This window comes from Lampetra planeri, chromosome 8 (assembly GCF_965212315.1).
Source record: "Lampetra planeri chromosome 8, kcLamPlan1.2.h2, whole genome shotgun sequence".
Classification (NCBI taxonomy): domain Eukaryota; kingdom Metazoa; phylum Chordata; class Hyperoartia; order Petromyzontiformes; family Petromyzontidae; genus Lampetra; species Lampetra planeri.
Genome location: NC_136114.1, coordinates 12,567,359 through 12,590,205, shown reverse-complemented (window position 1 = coordinate 12,590,205; position 22,847 = coordinate 12,567,359). Strand labels below are relative to the sequence as shown.

The 22,847-nt window shown below is 53.4% G+C and overlaps 1 protein-coding gene across 1 annotated transcript in view; it reads left to right on the top strand.

The window, feature by feature from the left end:
- LOC144720357 (uncharacterized) overlaps positions 1 to 22,847 on the top strand; it is a 71,268-nt gene that overhangs the window by 37,185 nt on the left and 11,236 nt on the right. Inside the window, exons 11-13 of the mRNA XM_078597068.1 lie at positions 3,138 to 3,324; positions 8,660 to 8,773; positions 13,459 to 13,581. Of these exons, the coding sequence (XP_078453194.1) occupies positions 3,138 to 3,324; positions 8,660 to 8,773; positions 13,459 to 13,581 (424 nt within the window). The remainder of the gene's footprint in view (positions 1 to 3,137; positions 3,325 to 8,659; positions 8,774 to 13,458; positions 13,582 to 22,847) is intronic.

Below are 22,847 nucleotides of genomic sequence, written 5' to 3'. Positions count from 1 at the left end.
AATCTTAATATTTATTTAATTTGATTATTCTTTTTTTAACTTTACGTAACAGCTATTATCATTGGAGTATGTCAGGTGAGGCTCTGCCTCCCCTGCCTCCCCTGATCGCACGTCCCTGGCGTCGTGGTTAGCCCGCTGTGCCACGAACGCGGTGACCTGGGTTCTATGCCCGCTCACGGCCAACACCACCCTAGGTCGACTCAGCCACAAATGAGTAACCTTGGTGCGGTGTGTAAAACATCGCCACTGGGGAGACAAAGGCGGTCGAGCGTGGCGCTGGCCACCCATGCCGGCCTTCGTAGGTGCTCGCTAACAACACTTGCCCCAACATCCCGTTCAAGGCAACACCGGGGGGCTCTTTGTTGTTGGTGTATGTCGCTGTAGACCTTCGTGTGAATGTCGACACGTGCGCACGCGCGCGTAAACATTTGAGTTACGGGTGCAGGATAAGTACACACGTTCACGCGATGGATTGATCGCCAATGTATTATGCATGCGGAGATTACCGCGGTGCAGTTTGCATTTAAAAACGTTCCAAAACAGCCAATTATAGGCCCCAGCGCCTTCAATTACAGCTCGCGAGCGTGCCGGGGACCGGTGGTCCTTTGTGTGTTCGAATCCCAGTCTGGGTTTGACTGGGCATAACCCAGCCTACCCCCCTTCTCTTGCGATAAGAGTTTCCATTGCCATCGAAAGGCAGCCCACGTGAGGTTAAGTGCTTTGAGATCTAGTAGTTGGGTTTTACCCTTTAAACTGGTACAAAACTGACACCTTTATACAAGGCATCACGTCTGCAATAACTGCAACACAAGCAGTCAAAATGGTGTCAGTTTTGTATCAGTTTAAAGGGTAAAAACCTATTACTATATTTTGCCACTGGTAAAGGAGGTCTCGTAGTGCTTTGAGATCGTTGTGTGTACGCTGGAGAGGGAATACCGGTGGCGGAAAGGGGAAGACGACTATACTGCTACTCGGACGACTGCAATGCTCTCAGCGCAAAGACAAAGATCGCCTGTGTAACACGTTAGCGAGTTGCAGCCTATGCAGGCCGACACGGGTGGGTGGCCAGCACCACGCGCCCAGACGCCTTCATCCTCGATGTTTCACAGCGCGTCTGCACACAAACACACACACACACTCACTCAAACGCAACAATAATCTCAAGTGTCTCACATAGAGACACATAGACTCACTCAGACACCCATATACTCACAGAGAGACCCGTAGACTCACAGACTCACATAGAGACCCATAGACTCACAGAGAGAGCCATTGACTCACATAGAGACTCATAAACTCACATAGAGACCCATAGACTCACAGAGAGAGCCATTGACTCACAGAGAGACCCATAGACTCATATTCTCACATAGAGACCCATAGACTCGCACAAAGACCCATAGACTCACTCAGACACCCATATACTCACAGAGAGACCCATAGACTTAGACTCACGTAAAGACCATAAACTCACTCAAAGACTCATAGACTAACACAGAGACCCACCGACTCGCATAGAGACCCTGTAGCAACACCGGTCGTCTGGTATTCACTCGCTCCTCCACTCTCACTGCGCCGAACACGGCGGGCGTCTGTGGCGTCACTTCTCTCTTTTCAATCTTAATTTGAGGCTTTCGTGACTGCAGGAATCCATACTCTTTGGTTCTTTTGGGGAGGGTTTTCACACATCTGTTCCTGCTGTAGTTGTCCCACCTGATGACGATTGCTTGTGTTGCGATCGAAACGTCGTGATTTGTTTAATTGTATTTTATTTTTCTAACTACGTGACTTTACCGAAAGAACCAGGGAGGATGGGTTCCTGAAGTCACGAAAGCTTCAAATGAAGATTGAACCAATTCTCTCTTTTAGTTCTCTTTCCCGTAAACTCATTCCCCCGCGCCTCTGAATGTCTGAGTTCAATTCGTGCGCGATCCAAACAAACTCCGCCACACAATGAGTAGCCCCGCACGCCCCCCTCGGCGATCTGCCGCGTGGTTGATGACAGTGACTGCGAGCGCTTTTGTTGTTGTTTGCAAAATGTCAGAAGGTCGCATTTGCCAACGACGCGCGACATGATGGGGTCCTCTGACCCGTGTGACCCCTTGACCCTGCCGCGCGGCGTGGCTGCACGCGGGCCGCTGTGATAGGGAACGAGAAGGAGTCCCACCGTGACCCATCACGGGGGACATCGCACCTCGCAGATCTCGTCGGAGGAGCATGAAAAGCATCATCACGCGAGCTCCCGGTCACCCTCGAAGCAGCAGCGGCGGCGGCGGCAGCTTTTGGCTCCGCCATCGAACCGAGACGGTGGCCACCGCATCGCGCGCTTCTGCGGCCGTCTGGAACGCTCTTGCTTCCGATATTGGGAAGCCACTGGAGTTATGCGCTTTTACATCTTTATTCAAAACTCATTTTTTTACAACTGCGTTATGTTTGCTGCCCTTCCCCCCGCACCTCCGATTAGCACGGTTGGCAACGTACGGCGCGAAAGAAGTTAGACTTACATACATACCGATATCGACTCGACTCCCACTTCACATGCCGTCTCTGCATCTCCCCGACTCCCCTCGCTGCGTGTCTCGCTGCCGTCTTGATGCGTGGTACTAATCCTTGTGCCTCGCACCAAACAGGGCCTGGGTTCGATTTCTGACATTCGAAACTTCCTCTGTGGAGTCGGTATATGCTCTTTCCTTGCGCCACGTGGGTTCCCCCCGGGGTCTCTGATTTTCTCCAATAAATAAACACACGTGCAATGTACTTGGTGCTAGCCAAACATCCCAATGTAGCGGCAGGACCCTCCTGGAAATGTCTTCAGACTCAGTGTGGCTTTCCTGGGCAAATAAATAATTCTTATCTCCCCCCCTCTTGCTCCATCTCCCCCCTCTATTCTCCATCTCTCTCCCCCACCTCTCCCCACTCTCTCTCCATCTCTCCCCTCTCTCTCCCCCATCTCTCTCCACCTCTCCCCCCTCTCTCTCCATATCTCCCCACTCTCTCCCCCATCTCTCTCCACCTCTCCCCCCTCTCTCTCCATATCTCCCCACTCTCTCCCCCATCTCTCTCCATCTCTCCCCATCTCTCCCCCCTCTCTCCCCCCTCTCTCACCCCTCCCCCCACATCCCCCCCCCCCCCCGCAGGGTGACGTGCGTCTGCGTGCGCGGCACGAGCGTGGCGAGCGGAGGCCGCGACGGCACGGTGCGCGTGTGGGAGGCGGCGAGCGGCCGCTGCGTGGCCGCGCTCTCGGGCCACGGCGGCCCCGTGCGGGGCCTTGGCTTCCTGTGCGACGGCCTCCTCGTCAGCGGCTCCCGCGACCGCACGCTCAAGGTGCGCGCGACGGCATCAGCGGCTCCCCCGTGACGGGGTCCTGTCTACGATGGAGCAAGATGTTGACCACCTCGCCTGGTGTACAGGAAGTCGTGGATTCGATCCCGACCCTGTTGCCTGCTGCTGTGTATTTGGAGCTTGCGTGTGTCTCTCTCTCTCATCATCATCACGGTGGCTAGGAGATGTTGACTGCCTCGCCTGGTGTACAGGAGGTCGTGGGTTCGATCCCGACCCTGTTGCCTGCAGCTGTATATTTGGAGCTTGCGTGTCTCTTCCCGTGGTCGCGTGGATGTTTTTATCCGGGTACTCCGGTTTTTCTCTCCCCACCTTACAAATTGGCTGTATCGGGTGGTGGCGGGTTTAACGACAAGTTTATATTTACACTGTCCAACCCCCCCCCCCCCCAAAAAAAAACACCTCTATTATGGATAATATTGGTCGTGAAAGCCTCTTACATGTTAAACATTTTGTTCTTATTATGACCACTTATTCATATTATTTTGTATCGATGACATTCATTGATTCATTCAATCAATGAACGGTGATTGATCTACGGATAAACGTGCCCACAGAATGGCTCAGGACCAGTAGTTGGCCGATGAGCGCAGTGCGACTCCGGCTCGCCGGCGCTGTGAGACGCTCCGACCAGACTCTGATTGAGACATTCAATTATTCTCGCCTGGCCTCTGAATGTGAGACGAGCGTCGTTATGTGCGTAATGTGCTTCGAGTTAATATACTGTTGAGGTTTTTTTTATAGGCTCTAGTGAACCAGTGGAAGCGTGGGGTGTGCTCGCATGTGTGTGTGTGTGCTCGCATGTGTGTGTGTGGGGGGGAGAGCGGTAGTGTAGCGATTAGCGCGCTGCGCTATGAACCTGGCGACACGGGTTCCATTCCCGCTCACGGTCAACACCAGTGACGATTATCTGAACCGGTCCTGGGCCTCCCCTAGGTCGACTCAGCCTCAAATGAGTACCTGGTGCGGTGTGTAAACATCGCCACTGGGGAGACAAAGGCGGTCGGGCGTGGTGCTGGCCACCCACCCCCTCGTGTGCCGTTCCGGCCTTCATAGGTGCTCGCTAACAGCACTTGCCCCTAAGGTCTGTTACAGGCTATACGGGGGATCTTTGTCTTTGTTTGGTGGTGCTGCTTTTGTCTTCAGTGGGCGATGTTTACACACCACATCAGGTCCTCATTTGAGGCTGAGTCGACCTAGGAGTCGGCCCAAGACCGGTTCAGATAATCGTCAGTGAGGCCGAGCGTGGTGCTGGCCACCCACCCCCTCGTGTGCTGTTCCGGCCAATACAGATGCTCGCGAACAGCACTTGCCCCAACAGTCTGTTACAGGCTATACGGGGGATCTTTGTCTTTGTCATTGCCACGCCGTAAAGTGTGCGCAAGGGAGGGCAGAGAAAGCGAGAGAGAGAGAGGGAGGAGGAGGAGGCGGCGGCGGTGATGGTGAAATCTATAAAGCGCACTGTATTCTTTTACCTTGCATTTATTACAAACGAGCAGCAGCCTCAACGTTTTCAGCCTGGAGGCCGCGCGATAAATCTCCTGCCTAACAGCCACGCGGGCCAGGGCAGGCGCTCGGCAGGTCCATGGGGATGCTCGCTGTAGGTGGGGGGGAGGGGGGACCCAGACCAACGGGGTGCCCCTGAATCTGGGGAAGAAATAAACTTTCGCCACCGATATGATGATTCGCGCAAGGTTGAGGGAGCGGGAGTGTGTGTGTCGTACCACTCGCCCGCCACGGTCATGGAACGCACAAACGTGGACGTTTATTTCGCTCCCCTTATGGTCCATTGCGCTTTCAGATGCGCTTCTGCGGCCGTCTGGAACGCTCTTCCTTCAGGAAGCCACTGGAGCTATGCACTTCTAAATCAAGCCAGGTTGAAAACGAATTTCTTTAGAACCGCATCTTGTGTTCAGTTTGTCGCCCTTCCGCCGCACCTGCGATTAGCGCGGTTGGCTACGTACGGTGCGAAAGAAGTTGCACGTACATTACATTATCAGTCTTGCTCGATCCACTGCTGGATGAAGGCCGCCCCACGCTGTCGCCATTTCTCACGGTACTGCGATGCCCGCTTGCACGCATTCCATCCCTCGGCTGCCACTCAGAAACTGATCTTGACCGTCTGCCATCGTCACTTCGAGCCGAGACGCGTCCTGCCCACGTCCACTCTACTTCACTTCACGCTGCGAACGGCATCTTTAACCCTGCCCTACCCCCCCCCCCCTAACCCACGCTTTCCTCTCTCCGTCTTTGGACGCCACTCCCCGCGCACGCAACCATTCCCTCCCCGTCGCCGCTTCGCGCACTTTTCGGTGTTTGTTTCACCTTCGTCTGCCACTGCCTCCGAATTGAACTTTCACGCGCACCGAGCAATTAAAAGGGCCGGTGTGCAGTGGCCCTGATAATTTGTCCACTTTGCAGAGCGCGTCCCATTGATCGCATTGACCCAGGTTCTGCGCCAGAGCCCAAGGAGAACGCAATTGAAGGGGGCTGTTGATGGACTGCATCGAGTGCCGCTGAGATCCCCGCGTTCGAACTCCAGGCTTTAGCCGCCCGTCATTCAACCGCGTCCTCGCGGTTAGCGAGTTGATGATCTCCGTCCGATCGTCAACGTCTGTACAAACATTCCCCCTCCTCCCCCCCCATCTCATGGATGGTTGGTTCTTCACTTAATGTGGCTAAATTCCAGCTCTGAGAATTCAACATTTCGGTTTTGACAGCCTCACAGCAGTGTGTACGTGTGTGTGTACGTGTGTGTGTGTACGTGTGTGTGTATGTGTGTGTATGTATGTGTACCTGTGTGTGTGTGTGTACGTGTGTGTACGTGTGTGTGTACGTGTGTGTGTGTACCTGTGTGTGTGTGCGCGTATGGGAGTGGTAGTGTAGCAGTTAGAACGCTGCGCTACGAACCTGGCGACCAGAGCTCGATTCCCGTTCACGATCAACACCAGTGACTGTTATTTAAACCGGTCCTGGGCCTCCCCTAGGTCGAATCGGCCTCAAATGAGCACCTTGGACTGGTGTGTAAAACATCGCCACTGGGGAGACAAAGGAGGCCGGGCGTGGTGCTGGCCACCCACCCCGTCGTGTGCCGTGCCGGCCTTCATAGGTGCTCGCTAACAGCACTGGCCCCAACAGTCTTGTCACAGGCTATACGGAGGGGGATCTTTATATTTGGCAAGCTTGCAAAGGCCACTTGAAGTGAGTATCGTGGCAAAGTTCTGCGAGATGAGAAAGTCCCTTTCACAGCCCGCTGTCACACGAGGCGCACAGGGCTTGACGACATCTCCTCCGGGCTGAACCTCTCCGTGCCTCGGGTGACCTCGCGACCCGACGGCTCTTCGGCCTCGGATGGGAAACGATTTACCTATCGGCTTCGGGGTCGTAACCGTCTCGCACCAGCTCAGCCCGAGACGCAATTGCTCAGAGCTGCCCCGGTCCCCTCGCCGCCCCCCCCCACTCCCTGCCCCCCCCCCCCCCCACGCTCACCGCGCCAACCTCGGCCGTAGTTCAAGCGCCCAACGGTTCCGAGGTTCCGGCCGGTTTTAGATGATCTCGATCGAAAACTCGTTTCTTTCAAACTGCTTTTTGTGCGTTTAGTTTGTTGAGCGCGGTTGGCTACGTACGGTGCGAAAATTTCAAACAATACGCACTGACGTCGTCCTCGACTCGGCTCCCACCACGCCTGCATCTCACCATTAGCGCGGCTGCCTACGTACGGTGCGAAAGAAGTTCACACGATAAGCACACGTGTCACGAAGCGTGGTTGCCACCCACACCATCGCGGCGCCGGTCGCGCGCCGTCTCTCTTTTCTCTCCGCTGCGAGCGGACTAATTAAGCAGCGGCTCCGTTACGATCAAGGGGGAACGGGAGGGGGGTGGTGGTAGCAGCCGAGAAAATCCATAGCTAATTACGGCAAAATGAGCTCCTCTTCCGTGAGGATAAGGTGTCGCCACGCGCGGACAGTGATTCAGCCGGGCCACGGCGCGTTGCGCGGTCGCCCATCAATCCGTTCAAGTGGCGCCGTTCCGCGGACTGCGGATTAACCGGTCGGCGTTAAAGGTCGCGGCCGTTCCACCGAGGGGGTTAAATAACCCTCCGTTCGTGGTTAATTCTGCAGGTTGAGTATCGTTCGCATTTATCGTCTCGGGCTTGCGGAAGTCGAGAGGGTTGTTTTATTGTGTGTATAAAATGTTAGAATAATGATGTGTCAGCGCACGGTTGCTGTAAGGGTGAGAGTCAGCTGAGTGTGTGAACTCTACGGTCACGTGGGATTTATTTTTTGTCTTTCACCCAAAGATGTTATCTCGATTGCGCGTCGCGTCATATGCAACCCCCTCCCCACCCCGCCCGTGTTAAAGAACGGCCCGCGGCAGCGGATCGCACAGAACTACGTCTGAGATCCCTTCAAGTGACCTGTCAGGTGGCAGCACTTTTCCACTCGCTCTGCATGTCAGATTGAGACTCGCCGCACGACAGTCAAACCGAGACTGGAATTCTCCGAGCTTGAATTTTTGCCAAATTTATTGCAATAAATGCCTATTTTAAATTCGGGTCATGGATATTTTTTTCAAAGTTACCGCATTCTCCAGCTAATAACACACTCCGGAGAGTAAGACACATTCCAAACTTTGGACTAATTTTTCAACAACAAAAAAGTGAGTGATATAATCAGAACAATAGTCTGCTTCGGAGGGCCGTCTTCCCGAGTATGATTCTGAACTTCTCCCCTCTGTCTGGTCATGTACACCGTCTCCTGCAAATATGATTCTGAGCAACTAAATTGAAACGCACCTGCCGGCAGACAAACGAGCGTTATTCTCCGCACTCATAACACGCAGCCCCGAACTTTTACTTCACAAATGACAGGGGGAGAGCTTTTGATGATGATGATTATTATTGCATTACCAGGTAAGAACCCACTGAGCCGGCCACAAATTATAGCTCACCATCACGGCTTATCACGTGCAAAGTTCTTGCAGCCAAATACTCTAAACGCATGCTTCTAAACGCAGAGAGAGATAAAAAAAATCCACGCCACCACGGGGAGAACGTGCAAATCCCAAATATGCAGGCGTCAGGATCCTGTATACCCGTTGAGTTTGTTAATATTTCGCCACCACGGTGCCCCATAATCTGGCGAACACGGCGGAAGAACGCGGGCAAATCTCTCAGAAAATTACCCCCCTCGCTCGCTCGGGGTGACCGCACGAAGCGTGTGCTTGCCATTTGCCGGTGGTTCGTTTTTTTCTCGTCTCTCTTTCTAACGCTCAATTTTTCTCTCCCTTTGTCGTGTCTCACGTCTCGCTTCGTCAACAGATTTGGAATCTGCGAACGGGCGACTGTGCCAGGACGCTGTGCGGTCACGAGGGACCGATCTGGGCCGTCGCCGTCGGTCACGAACTCATTTGCAGCGCGTCCCACGACCGAACGGTGGGTCAGTCGGGGCTCGTCGGTTCATGCGGTGGAGGAGGAGGGGGAGGGGGGTGGAACCCAATAAAAATGTATTCTCCTGTGCTCTAGCGTGGCGAAGAGAAGCTGCCCGCAATAATGTGGCGTTGGCCCCTCATAGTTTTTTTTCAGTGTCTTGAGACAGTGAACTGTGGTTGCGTTTTGAAATGGTTTGCGAATAGTCTATCAATATTTTTTCGTAAGAGATTCTGCTCCTTTTAAAGATTTTATTCCAGTCGTGCGCGAGGCATCACCGGGGATAAGCGCGTCCGTATGGAACGCTTGTAAGGTCGTGCAGCACCCAGCGTTTAGTTGGGCAGTGGTCCGTGGAACGAGATATCACACAACTACTTCTGACATCATTGCCAGTCCCAAAATATAATAATAGGGTTTCCCCCTTTTTTGCTGGCAACAAAACTGAAACCTTTTTACGAGGATTCATGTCACTGCATTAACCACAATACCTGCAGTCAAATGCAAACAAAAAACACGCGATGATAATATATGCATTGTCCTTGAAACTGATTGGTCCACACCAAGGGACGGCTTTCTTTTGAGCCTCGACCCAATTGGTGCTCGACCAGAGGACGCCAAAAGGCGTACAGCTCAAAGACAATGCACTATCAAAGTAACGAGGGCTCGGGGTGAGCATCTACATCAGGTATTGTGGTTAATGCAGACATGAATCCTTGTAAAAAGGTTTCAGTTTTGTTGCCAGCAAAAAAGGGGGAAAACCCCTATTATTATTATTACAACTACTTCTGAGTTCAAACAACCCCAGAGCGATGCCGTCGCCTGTCGACACGCGGGAAGCTGTTGTCGCAATCACGGGCTGACGGTGCCGGATCCACGCTATGACCCCTCAGCTCTATCGCACGATTCTATTTTGTACATTTACAGCCCTTCTACCAGGCAATTCCAGGGCTGCAACTTTATCTTTTAATTGTGATTGTACACAGTTGGCTGACGGCCACCGAACAGCGGCGATTACTGGCCCGCGCTTATTTGAGTGGCGTGACACACTCAGTTAGACTCGTGTAACTATTGGGAGGAGGAGGAGGAGGAGGGAAGAGGGGGGAGGGAGGAGGAAGAGCAGGGGGAGGAAGAGGGGAGAAGGGGGAGGAAGGAGAGAGGAAGAGGGGGTAGTGATGAGGAAGAGGAGGCAGAGAAAGAGGGAGGAAGGAGGAGGAAGGAGGGAGGATGAGGGAGGATGAGCAGGATGGAGGAGGAAGGAAAAGGAGGGAGGGGGGAGGGAAGAGGGGGGAAGGAGGTGGAGGGAGGAGGGAGGAGGCACCCTCCTCCCTCCACCGCCGTCTGCATCGATTCCAATAGCGTGGGAAAAATTAAAGAGAGAGAGAGAGAGGAAGTAACTGTGCATTATATGGGTGGCAGTGAGAACATTGACGTTGGCGTATGGGTGTGGTGACGCGGGACGTCAGCCTCTTAACGGCCGCGCCTTGCCGCCTCGTCTGTCCGGGCGAGGTTTTTAAAAAAATGATTTTGCGCGTCGTTAGGCGCTAGGACGAGCGGCACGGCGGCACCTCGGCCGGAAAGCGTCCGCGGCGATAACCGACGATCGGTGGCGGTGCCAGGCAGGCGCTAAGCGAACCACAAGGTTAGAAGCTCAGGGACCCAAGCAGCTCAAGAGGACCCCACCCCCGGTTTCGCACCACCAATTAGCACCGTTGGCTTCGTACGGTGCGAAAGAAGTTCAACTTACATAGACTCGCAGCCTCCCCTCCGCTCAACTCCCCCCCCCCCCCCCCCCGCAAAAAAAATGTAATCGGGGTGCGTAGATTGATGAGCTCAAATCAAAACGGTAAAATAAAAACGGTAATGAGAAAAGTAACACGGAAAGCCACCGACTTTCTGTCATCTCCCGTCTTGTCGTGCGTCTCTCTCTCTCTCTTCTGTCGTCTCGTTGCATCTCCGTCCACATTTCCCGTCTCTCACCATCACCGTCGGCATCATCGGCTGCCGGATGCAGGCCGATCCCAAGCCACCGCCGCAGGCTCCCGCGGTGCAAAGTTCCGATCTCACCCTGCCGCACGCACATCCCACGTCCGCACCGCGAGTCTTTACGTCGGTTTCGTCATCTCGCTGGTATTTTGGAACTTGAAAGGAGGGGGCGGTCGGGGGGGAAAGGTTATTTCTGCTTAGTACCCCCCCCCCCCAATCGGACAGCACCTTCACTGACCACAGTCAAATAGTGCCAAGTCTTTGGCCAGACAAAGTTGCTCCGTCGCTTTCATCGTCTCACTCGCGTGGCGAACACCGCGGCCTCCTGGTCGCGTCGTTCGAGACGACCGAAATGAATGAATAAAAAGCGCTGCACGGGCAACGGACGCGGTCGAATCAATCGACGGCGACGTTCACAAGCCGCGCGGCGGATGGCGTCAGGCCGCGGTGTTTCATCCCCATCGCCGTCTTGGCCAGCTGAAATATTTTCAGCGCCGGTTTTGTATTTTCCGAGCAGTTCTGCCCACTGTCTCCTGCCCCCTCCCCCCACTCCCACCACCACCACCACCACCCCCACCACCGATCCCATCCCCTCTCCATTACAGACAGAGTTCATTATTATCGCTCTCAACTTTCGCCGGAGAAGTGTTCGAACCCTCGCCGGGAATGACGGCCAACACGAGGCCGCCGCGGCAATCGCACCGCCTATTGACCGCTCCGTCGCTTTAACTCGATGGGTGATTTGGACTCATCTAACAGCAGTTGGGGGGTGGGGGGGGGGGTAGTGGACAGCAGTGAAAGGAGATCTCCGTGTCTGCTGCTATTTCGGGGGGGAGGTCTCTGGAATTGTGCCGGAGGAGTCAGGGGGGGGGGGGGGAGGATGCCGGGAGCCCTGCGGCAAGACCGATAAGGCAGGATTGAAAGCCGTGGTGGACTAAGCGCCGTCTAGCCTGACCCCCTGCCCCCCCCCTCGCATCCCTCCCCCGCCACCCCACCCCCCCACCCCCCACCCCCCGCCCCCCGGCTTTATTGGTTATCCTTTCCCCTCTTGGTGCCTGATGCTGGATCGAGTTTCGACGTCTGCCTCCACCCCCATCGATTTCCTCGCATCGACCGCTTCCCTTCGCTCTCAGCGCCAGGGGTTGGCGGTCGGTGGGAAGAAGGAGGTGGGTGGGGGGAGGGGGGGGGGGGCACTGCCGCCGTTGCTGCTGCCGATGCTGCCGCCGCTGCTGCTGCGGGTGTGGGGTGAGGATCTGGAGTGGTGCGGAGCGGCGTGATAGGCTAGAGTGAGCGTGGACGGCTCAAGACGTCACCGTCCGACGGCGGTCGTCGCCCTTCGGCCCCTCTTTCTGAGTCGTTCCGTGCGATGTCCGACGTTTCGCCCCTCCCCCCGCCCGCCCGCCTGCCCGCACGTGCCGGGAGCTTCTTCATCAGGAAGTGAAGCTGCAGAGTAAATCCACGGCGACTTCATAGCGGTGCCCACCAGACGGCCGGGACAGGGCGAATGCAATCGCACCGGCAAGGGTACCAGAGGAAGCTCCCAGCACGAAAATTTTTAAATTCACTTCGCCCAAGATGCTCCCAGCACTCTGGAGAGAACCGTCGGATGGTCGGTCGGTCGGTCGGTCGGACGTCGCTCAGACGTCGGCTCCCGTGACCGCCGGAGCCGAACGTCGCGGCGATGGAGAGCGCCGCGGCGCGCAGCTTGGGGCCGAGAGAGGCGATTTTTTTCGTTCCGGCGGTGATAAAAAAAAATGTTTTACGAGGGGGCTGACGGAAAGCCGGCCTTGTTAAGTGAAGGTTTAAATTACGTCTGATAGGGCTTTAATTTCTACCGGGACTTAAATGGGATATTGAACGAAGCTGCCGGTGTCCGTGCCTTGCGGGGAGATAGGGAGGGGGGTGGTGGTGGATGTGAGATGGAGGTGGTGGATGAGGGTAATGGTGGGAGGCGTGGTGGTGGTGGCGGAAGGGAGGGGGAGAGAACAGATGTGGGTGGGTGGTGATGAGGGAGAGAAGAGCGAGCGCGCGCGTGCGTGTGTGTCCGTGCGTGCGCGCAGATGGAGCACGTGGATGTGTGTGTGAGTGCGTTATCGATCCTTGTTATGTAACTTTGCGTGTGTGCGAGCGTACTCGCTCGCACGTGTGCGTGGGTAGAGCGGTGGCGCAGTGGTTAGCGCTCTGCGCTACGATCCCTGCGAGCTGGGTTCGATTCCTGCTCACGGTAAAAGTCACATCCTTGCAGTGGCTTTTGGCTCACCACCGAACAAAGACGGTCACCGCATCGCGCTCTTTCAGATGCGCTTCTGCGGCCGTCTGGAACGCTCTTCCGATATTAGGCAGCCATTGGAGCTATGCACTCTTCAATAATCGAGATTGAAAACTCATTTCTTTAAAACTACTTTTTGTGTTTAGTTTGTTGTTTTTCCCCTGTACCTCCGATGGGCATGGTTGGCTACGTATGGTGCGAAAGAAGTTCAACATGAGTACCCTGATGCGGTGCTTCAACTTCACCACCGGGGAGACAAAGGCGGCCGGGGCGAGGTGCTTTCCACACCTCACCCTCGTGCCCCGTTCAAGCCTTCATAGGGCGCCACGGTGGTGAGATGTTAACTCCCTCGCCTGATATACAGGAGGTCGTGCACTTGTTAAGGTTACCCGGGGGATCTTTGTCTTTGCTTGTGACCCCCGCGTGTGACCGCTTGCAGGTGAAGGTGTGGAGCGGCCGCCACTGCTGCCTGCGCCACTCGCTGCTCGGACACTCACGCGCCGTCTTCGCCGTCGACCTCAGCTCGGACGGGTCGATCATCGCCTCGGGGTCAGCCGACAAGGTCAGAGACAAAGTGCGGGACCCCTCCCCCTTCCCCCCCTCCACCACCACCACCACCACCGCCCCCACCTCCCCTTCGGCAAGGAACAGGTTACCCACCCCGCGGCTTTGGACTCCGAGGCTCGAGGCGAGCCCCCCAGCGCCACTCGCAGCAGTGAAATCGAAGTCGCTGCCGGCTAAAGAACCCCCCTGCCCCCCTCAACCCACCCAGCCCCCGGCGGCTCCGTGGCCGAGGAGCGGTCGTTGAGAGGAGACCTGGAGGGTGGGGGTGGTGGAGGGGGGTATGGGTGGTGGGGGGGAGGTGGGTGGGGTGGAGGTGGGGGGGTATGGGTGGTGGAGGTGAGAGGGGTGGGGGTGAGAGGGGTGGAGGTGGGGGGGGGTGAGGGTTGGGGGGTGGTGGAGGGTGGGGAGGTGGAGGGGGTGGTGGGGGGAGGTGGGTGGGGTGGAGGTGGGGGGGTATGGGTGATGGAGGTGGGGGTGGTGGGGGGAGGTGGGTGGGGTGGAGGTGGGGGGGGTATGGCTGGTGGAGGTGGGGGTGAGGGGGGTGGAGGTGGGGGGGTGGTGGGGGTGGTGGAGGTTGGGGTGGTGGGGTGTGGTGAGGTGTGTGGGGGTGGGGGGTGGGGTGGGGGTGGTGGAGGTTTGACGAGGGAGAGGCGGGAGTGGAGGGGTGTGGGTTGTCAACGACCCAACGGTCAAGCGGATGCGGTCGGGAAACAAAACACCCCAAGGGTGTCCCCACAGGCGAGCATCGACGCGGTTAGTTGCCGCGCTACGAAGAGGGAGGGGAGAGAGGGCCCCACTTCCTTCCTTGCGACAGCGTCCAAGCCAAGCACGCTACGCCGCTGGTCAGAGGTCACACGGTCAATGGCGATCGAGGTCAGGGTTTGAAGGTCAGGGGTCACATGCCCGGTTCTATGCCGACACATGTCCTCTCTTGGCTTGCAGCTCCACGAGGAGCGTGAAGGGACCTTGCGTGTCGATCCGTTTACGGTGCGCGGCATATCGCAATCAGCAGCAGTAGCAGCAGCAGCGGCACTGACATTATCAGCATCTGTGTCACCATGTTAGCTGCCGCAGCAGCAGAACTATCATTGGCATCGCCATCATCGTTATCACCGGCAGCAGCACTGACATGATCATCAGCATTGCCGCCAGCCATCGATGTTGGCTGGCTGATGATTATTTGATGACAAATATACCCAAAATCACACCTGGCAGCAACCTACTTGCTCTACTGCCACTTACCGGCCTCCTCTTTTTTGCTGCGCGGACTCGAACTGTCTCACATAGAGACAAATAAAAAGTACCCCCGTGTAGCCTCCAGCATACTGTTGGGGCAAGGTGCCGTCAGCGAGCATCAATGAAGATACAAAGGGGGTGATGGCCCAGCATCACGCTCGGCCACCTTTGTCTCCCCAGTGGCGATGTTCACACATCGCACCAGGTGCTCAATTAAGGCTGAGTTAACTTCGGAGAGGCCCAGAACCGGTTAAAGCATTTGCCACCTTTGGTGGCCGTGAGCAGGATTCGAACTCGGGCCGCCGACCGCAGCGCCACCGCTCCACCGACGCACGCTCACTCGACGATTTCTCCGCGCGCGAGCGCTGCTCCGAGTCGCCACCTCCCCCTCTCTCACCGGGCGATCGCTGAATGAGGAACGATGACAAACGTGAGATTTTCACCGTCGCGAGGTTGCTGCTGAAACAAAACACACACGCTCAGCGCCCAAGCAGAAGCCGACATACATCATATTTACGAGGCGCGGCGAGCACTTAACGCCGACTCCAAACGGAATATTCAAAGGATGTTTTCCTTTCTCTTATACAGGGCGCTTCAAAAAAATTTCAACACTCACGTGGGACTTTCGTTTTTAATGGAAAAAAATTAACCCGTAAAAACAAAGTTTTTCACGATAAATCCTTTATATGCGTGGCGGCTAGAGTCCTCTCGTCGTCTGGCTTGAGATGGCTGCCACCTATGGGTCAGATAATTGCCTGCCACCATTAAGCAATTGGTAATTTAATATAATTATTTTTTTTCTAAAAAGTGTAAAATTTTGGAAAAAATTTCACGAAAATAAATTGTCACGCACAACGAGTCTGTGTGCAAAATGTCAGCTCGATTGGATTACGGGAAGTGGGCTAAAAAACGACCGAAAAATTTGCACGGTCGTAAGCGCGCAAGCAAGTGAACTTAATATAAAGGATTTAAAAAGTAACGGATAATAATACACTGTAACATGATAACAAATGTAATGTCTCGATTTAAAGCTTTCGTGACTGCAGGGATTCTTCTTCTTGGTTCTTTCGGTAAAGTCACGTAGAATGGAAATAATAAAATAATAATAGACAGAGTCTACTCGACAGACCTGCTCTCCACCTGAGGACGGCTGCTTGCGTTGTGGCCGAAACGTCGTGAGAATTATTTTATAATGTTTTTATTATTTTATTATTTCCATTCTAAGTGACTTTACCGAAAGAACCAAGAAGAGAAATGTAATGTCAATAGCTTCAAAAAGTCAAAGGGTCTCCACTTATTCGCCATCATTGTCAACACGTGGCCTGGAATCTTCCCCAGGTGGTCTCCAGAGCTTGGAGGCACGACACTTCTTGTTGCGAATTCTCAGAAGCGTTCACATTTTTTTGAAGCACCCCCCCACCCCGTATACACCCATATATATACACAACGTGTAAAAAAAAAACCCTGACGCGTAAAACGCGAGCAACAAACAGACCGCCGAACGTGAGCGAGCCACGCGCCGAGCGATTAACTCCGCCGCCAAGTTGCAAAGTCCTCGTCCGCCCGCTCGGTAAACACCCCTCCCCCTCCATCCATCCGCCTCCTGCCGCTGCCGTGCAAAACTCTCCCTTCCTCGGCGAGTCGAATTAATTCCGCGCGAGAATTAAGAGAGGGTGTTATTTATATATTTATATATGTGAAAAATAACCGACCCCACCACCACCCTCCCCCCCTCGACTTGCAGCAGCAGCAGCGGCGTGCGCGCGCACACACACACAGACAAACAGCAATGAAATGATGCAGGGGCGTGTTTGGTAATTTGCTCAAGGCCATGTCTTTCGCTGATATGAAACGCTGTCATATATAATAATAATACCCTCCTTTGTTCACTCGGGTAGAAATCCTCCTCGGCGAGTGTCAAGATTTTTTTTTTTACAAATGTTACTTCCTTTCTCTCCGAGTAACTCCTCCTGTTTGCCTACTGCCGCCCGCATTGGCACCGTTGGCCAATGCCCATTCACGAGCGGATGAAATCCATCCGGTCGACGTGATACTCCGCTCGGGATAAAGTCGCTTCGTCACAAGTCAACTGTGAAGAGACCTGGCCCACCCACCAGCCCCTCGTAGCAGGAACGTGGACGATGCCCGATAACAAACAAACAACAACAACAATCCATGCGTATGAAGGAACAGACCAGTACCAGCTCGTCCTATGATGTGGGGTGAAATCTTCATCCGCAATGTCTTATTTTGATTTTTGGCCCACGGTCAAATGTCGCAACGGAGCTCCCTCGCCATCAAATGTTCACACGGTGTAACCGAGATTTGCACGCTGGCCAAGGCGTCTTGGAATGAGTGGGAGAGTTCTCACGAGTCTAGCCCACCACAGGTGACCTGCCGTGCAAACTCACCGTGGGCCCAACCCGTTCGTCCTGCACGGTGGACAGGCGGTGCGTAGCGGCGATTTTAAGAAACCCGCGCCATCGCCTCGACCATCTTCTTGGTTCTTTCGGTAAAGTCACGTAGAAGGGAAATAATAAAATAATAAAAATAAAACATTATAAAATACAATTCTCACCACGTTTCGGCCACAACGTAAGCAGCCGTCCTCAGGTGAAGAACAGGTCTGTCGGGAAGACAGCGTCTGAATGGCTGCTTGCGTTGTTTCCGAAAACGTCGTGAGAATTGTTTTATTATGTTTTATTTTTTATTATTTTATTATTTCCCTTTTACGTGACTTTACCGAAAGAACCAAGAAGATGAATCCCTGCAGTCACGAAAGCTTTAAATAGAAATTTTATTATGTCTTATTTTGATTATTTTATTATTTCCCTTGTACGTGATGACTTTACCGAAAGAACCAAGAAGATGAATCCCTGCAGTCACGAAAGCTTTAAATCGAAATCGCCTCGACCGTTCACACCGGGCGACTGAATCGAACCGGCCGACCCCTGGATTGCGCTGCTAACCATCACTCCATTACGACGAGGGATAACAGTAATCGCAAATAACAACGACGACGACGACAAACGAGAGGAGCGCGAGGCGGTAGAGAAGGAGGAGGAGTGGGGGGGGGTAGCGTGAGACGGATCACCGGCGGTGATAATGAGCACTGCGCTCCCCGCGCAAGCGACGCCGGTCACGCCCCACCACTCCCGGCCAGGGCCGTGACGGCACGCGACGCTTTGCCCTCTCTCCCTGTGGCCCTCGTCCCACCGCCAGCCCTCCACGCCATCCTCCCCCCCCCCGACTCGGGATGCGTGAAGCGTCCCAATGCCGACTTGCTTCTTTAAGAAATCGGGTAGGTGGGTGAAAAAAATATTAAAGTGAAAACGCGCCAGGCCGCCGCTGATCATACGATGCGATAACCGAAGATTGATTTTGTTTTCTTGGTTCTTTCGGTAAAGTCACGTAGAAGGGAGATAATAAAATAATACAAATTAAACATTATAAAATACAATTCTCACGACGTTTCGGCTACAACGCAAGCAGCCGTCCTCAGGTGAAGAACAGGTCTGTCGGAAAGACAGCGTCCCAATGATAGACCTGTTCTTCACCTGAGGACGGCTGCTTGCGTTGTGGCCGAAACGTCGTGAGAATTGTAATTTATTATGTTTTATTTTTATTATTTAATTATCTCCCTTCTACGTGACTTTACCGAAAGAACCAAGAAGATGAATCCCTGCAGTCACGAAAGCTTTAAATCGAAAATTGGTTTTGTTGGCGAGAACCCGCCGAAAGACTTGTCGATGATTCTGAGGTTTGGTGGAAGGGGGTGGGGGCTGTGGACGGGATCCGGCTTCACGGATCGGTTGCTTTCCCTTTCGAGTCGCGGTTGCAAATGGGCACGGGGTTAATCCGGAGGGATCGGGCGGGGGTGGGGAAAAGCCTGGCCTGAATCCAAAGGCTCATTCGTATTCCTGTTTATTTAATTTCAGGAGGGAGCTGGGAACCCGCTTGGGCCAATTCGTGACCGAGCGTCCGGGCCGAGGGTGCGGCAAAGAGGTTTTTATTCTATATACTCTCTGCTTCTTTGGGTAAAGTCACGTAGAAGAGATTTTTATTCTTTACCCTCTGGTTCTGTTGGTAAAGTCACGTAGAAGAGGTTTTTATTCTCTACCCTCTGGTTATGTTGGTAAAGTCACGTAGACGAGGTTTTTATTCTTTACCCTCTGGTTCTGTTGGTAAAGTCACGTAGACGAGGTTTTTATTCTCTACGCTCTGCTTCTTTGGGTAAAGTCACGTAGAAGACGTTTTTATTCTCTACGCTCTGCTTCTTTGGGTAAAGTCACGTAGAAGACGTTTTTATTCTCTACGCTCTGCTTCTTTGGGTAAAGTCACGTAGAAGACGTTTTTATTCTCTACGCTCTGCTTCTTTGGGTAAAGTCACGTAGAAGACGTTTTTATTCTCTACTCTCTAGTTCTGTTGGTAAAGTCACGTAGAAGAGGTTTTTTTATTCTGATTTCGGCGCGCCTCGGAGCCTGGCGGGTTAACGGTCGCGGCGAGCCAAGGCGTGATGCGTCAATTAACAGGAACGAGACGGCAATGCGGGTTTTCGTGGCCGTGCTGTCACCACTGCTGCTGCTGCCGCTGTCGCCGCTGCATATTAAGAAACAACAACATAATGATGCCGGGCCCAAGTCCCCAGTTTCTCGCGCCTCTGTCCCTGAACGGGGGGGGGGGGGGCCTTCCCTTCCACGCTGAACCCTCCACCTTGTACGACTGCCCGTCACGTTCCAGAACGGTGGCGGCGGAGGGGGAACGCGTTTTGCTCCTGAAAAAAAAAGGAAATTTAACAAAAAAAAAATCACATTGGGTAGAAAACCAATCAGAATGATGAGGCTTTAATGAGACATCACACTGATGTGCTGCGCGGGAGGGTTTGACCCTGGGGAGTAATCCCTCTCAGCCACCACCCACCCACCTCCTCCCACGAGACTACCCCCCTCCTCCTCCTCATTCTCCTCCTCCTCGTCGTCGTGCTACTAATGTCGCTGCTACTTAATAAATTCGCCCTCTCCCGCGATGTTTATTTCGCTACACGAGGCCGCGAACAGTAATTAATTTGAATCTTCCCCACGCCTGAATACCACTCCGCTGATAATGGTTTATATGCGTGCGTGTGTATGTGTGTGTGTGTTCGTGCGTGTGTGTTGGTGTGTTTGTGTGTTCGTGCCTGTGTGTTGGTGTGTGTGTGTTGGTGTGTGTGTGTTGGTGTGTTCGTGCGTGTGTGTTGGTGTGTGTGTTCGTGCCTGTGTGTTGGTGTGTGTGTGTTGGTGTGTGTTCGTGCCTGTGTGTTGGTGTGTGTGTGTTGGTGTGTGTGTGTTGGTGTGTTCGTGCGTGTGTGTTGGTGTGTGTGTTCGTGCCTGTGTGTTGGTGTGTGTGTGTTGGTGTGTGTGTTGGTGTGTTTGTGTGTTCGTGCGTGTGTGTTGGTGTGTGTGTTCGTGCCTGTGTGTTGGGGTGTGTGTGTTGGTGTGTGTTCGTGCGTGTGTTGCTGTGTGTGTGTTCGTGTGGTGTGTGTGTGTTCGTGCCTGTGTGTTGGTGTGTGTGTGTTGGTGTGTGTGTTCGTGCGTGTGTGTTGGTATGTGTGTTCGTGTGTGTGTGTTCGTGCATGTGAATGTGTTCGTGTGGTGTGTGTTCATGCGTGTGTGTATGTTCGTGTGGTATGTGGCTTAGTTGTAGTGTCGCGGTTAGCGCACCGCACGGCAAACCCGGCGGCCCGAGTTCGACTCCCGCTGATGACCAAGAACAGTGGCGAAAATTTTGTACTGACTCAGCCTCCCCTAGGTTGACTCAGCCTCAAATGAGTACCCGGTGCGGTGCGAAAACATCGCCACACCTCCCCATTGTGTGCGTGCCGGCCTTCATAGGTGCTCACTAACAACACTTGCTCCAAACGTCTGTCGAGGCTATAGGGGGGATCTTTGTCTTTATTACACGTTTTTATTTAACTCACTCTGTCTGTTGTTGTTGTCGTTGTTGTATCCTCAAATCTTGTAACTCAATTTTAACCCACTTCCCGATGTGGTATCGACTGCAAACTTGGTATACTTATGTCATACTGATGACAATACTATAGTCTATCATAACAAATGAAAAAAAATCATCAATATTAAAACATTCTTTTTTATATGTGATGTTTCGGCTTGGGTCGAATTGTCCACGGTAAACTGACGTTGCCTGTAATTGGCCACGGTCCCTTACGTTATGGCAACCTTCGGGGAGTTATTCCATTACTAGTAGGGTACATTTCATTAAAACAGTAGGGATGACGATCATCCCGGTCAGTCAACCCATGGCACCTGGGTGTGTCCCGTGGCCTCTTGCCAGCGAGCATTCCACACCTCACGTGGTCTCAAGGCACAAGCGCTGGGGTGATGTGGCCGCCACTTGGTGATGAACAGCGGTCGTTGTCATCGTGCTGTGTGTGTATACAATATCAAACATTGCTGTTGCGCTTGTTAAAGTGTTGCTCTCGTATATAATAGCTTTACATCTTATGTATGCTATGTATCATAACTGCGGAGTTTATTTACTTACTAGCCTTTTGCCCGTCCTAGGACGGAAGCTGTAATATTTACGTAAAGAAACGTCTGCGTAGAGTTATTTATTTGAGTATCTTGCAATAAAGAAACGTCAAATTTAAAGCGAATTTGCGTAAAAAAATGTCCTGCTTACGATAGTATCTACGGGGGGGGGGGCTCTTTTTCAGTGACGTCACGTACGGATGTAGCACTTTGCTGCGTAGATTTATTTTTGAACGTCATTTTCTGTAAAGAAACGTCGTCATATTTGAAGCGACTTTGCGAAAAAAAATATCTTTCCGCTCATGACTATTTTATTATTAATGACGAGTGGGGTGGCATGTGCAGTGAGGTCACGCGCGTTACACACATTTGTGAGCTGCTATATATGTATTTATTATCACACTGCTAAACTATGAATCTGATGACCCAAGTTTTGATTCCTGGCCAAGGCTAGCATCGGCACCGCCCCCATCGACCCCCTGCGCACTGACCAGCGTGGTGAAGTATGGTCAAACTAGCTCCCTGACTGGATACGGTGCGGGGCAGACCTTTTAACAGCGGCGTGACAAAAGGATGTACATCAATATTTGACACCCACATTAGCACGGCAAGCTATTCATCAGAGAGACATGGAAATCTACATTGGTGTGACATTTAACTATTTTCTGCAAAAGCCATTACTTAATTCAAAGTGCAGCAATTACTTCTCCCTGATTAGAAGAACCCACACATTTAAACTCATCGAGGCCCTTGTCCGCATTAAAGGATCCTGCCAAAGATATAAATTACATCCTTAAAATACGCCCCGAAATCCCTTTAGCCCGGCCGCGGCGATAAGTCAGCGAGTCAATTGGGCAGTTTTATCAGCGCGAGGGGCATGTTTGTGCGCGGATATTTCGGGGTCAGAAAATGAATTTGCGAGGCTCGATAACCTGCGACTGCGCGCCTGACGCGCCACGGCTACGGGTTGTTTACAGCCGACGCCGTGGATTCCTCTTGCATCTGGACAACAGAAATAAGGAGTTCGAGGGCCCACATGCGGCCACTGGAGGCGTTACCATTCGTGGCAATGGTAACCAAAAAAAAAATCTCAAATTAAATCGGGACAATTAATGGAATCGCTGGGCTGCTGATGGGAGGTGGGGGCTGGGGTGTTTTGATACGGCAGCCGCTGGCAACAAACACATCTGAGATTTAATTTGATTCGTAGTTATTTGTCAACGATGGACAACAATAACCATGCCTGCTCACGTAGCGTCGCGATTACACGCAGCGCCACGCACACACAAAGAGAGAGAGAGACAAACAGCTCCCGGGCGTAGCCTTTGACGAACCATTAGCGATAGAGCCATTGGCGAGCACCTATTAAGTCCGGCGCGGCGCACGGGAGGTGGGGGCGGGCGGTGGTGGTGTTGTGGCCGGAACCACGCCCGGGTGCCCATTTATGGCTGAGCCAACCTAAAGGGAGGGCCGGTTTCGGACGAATCTCCCACCGATGTT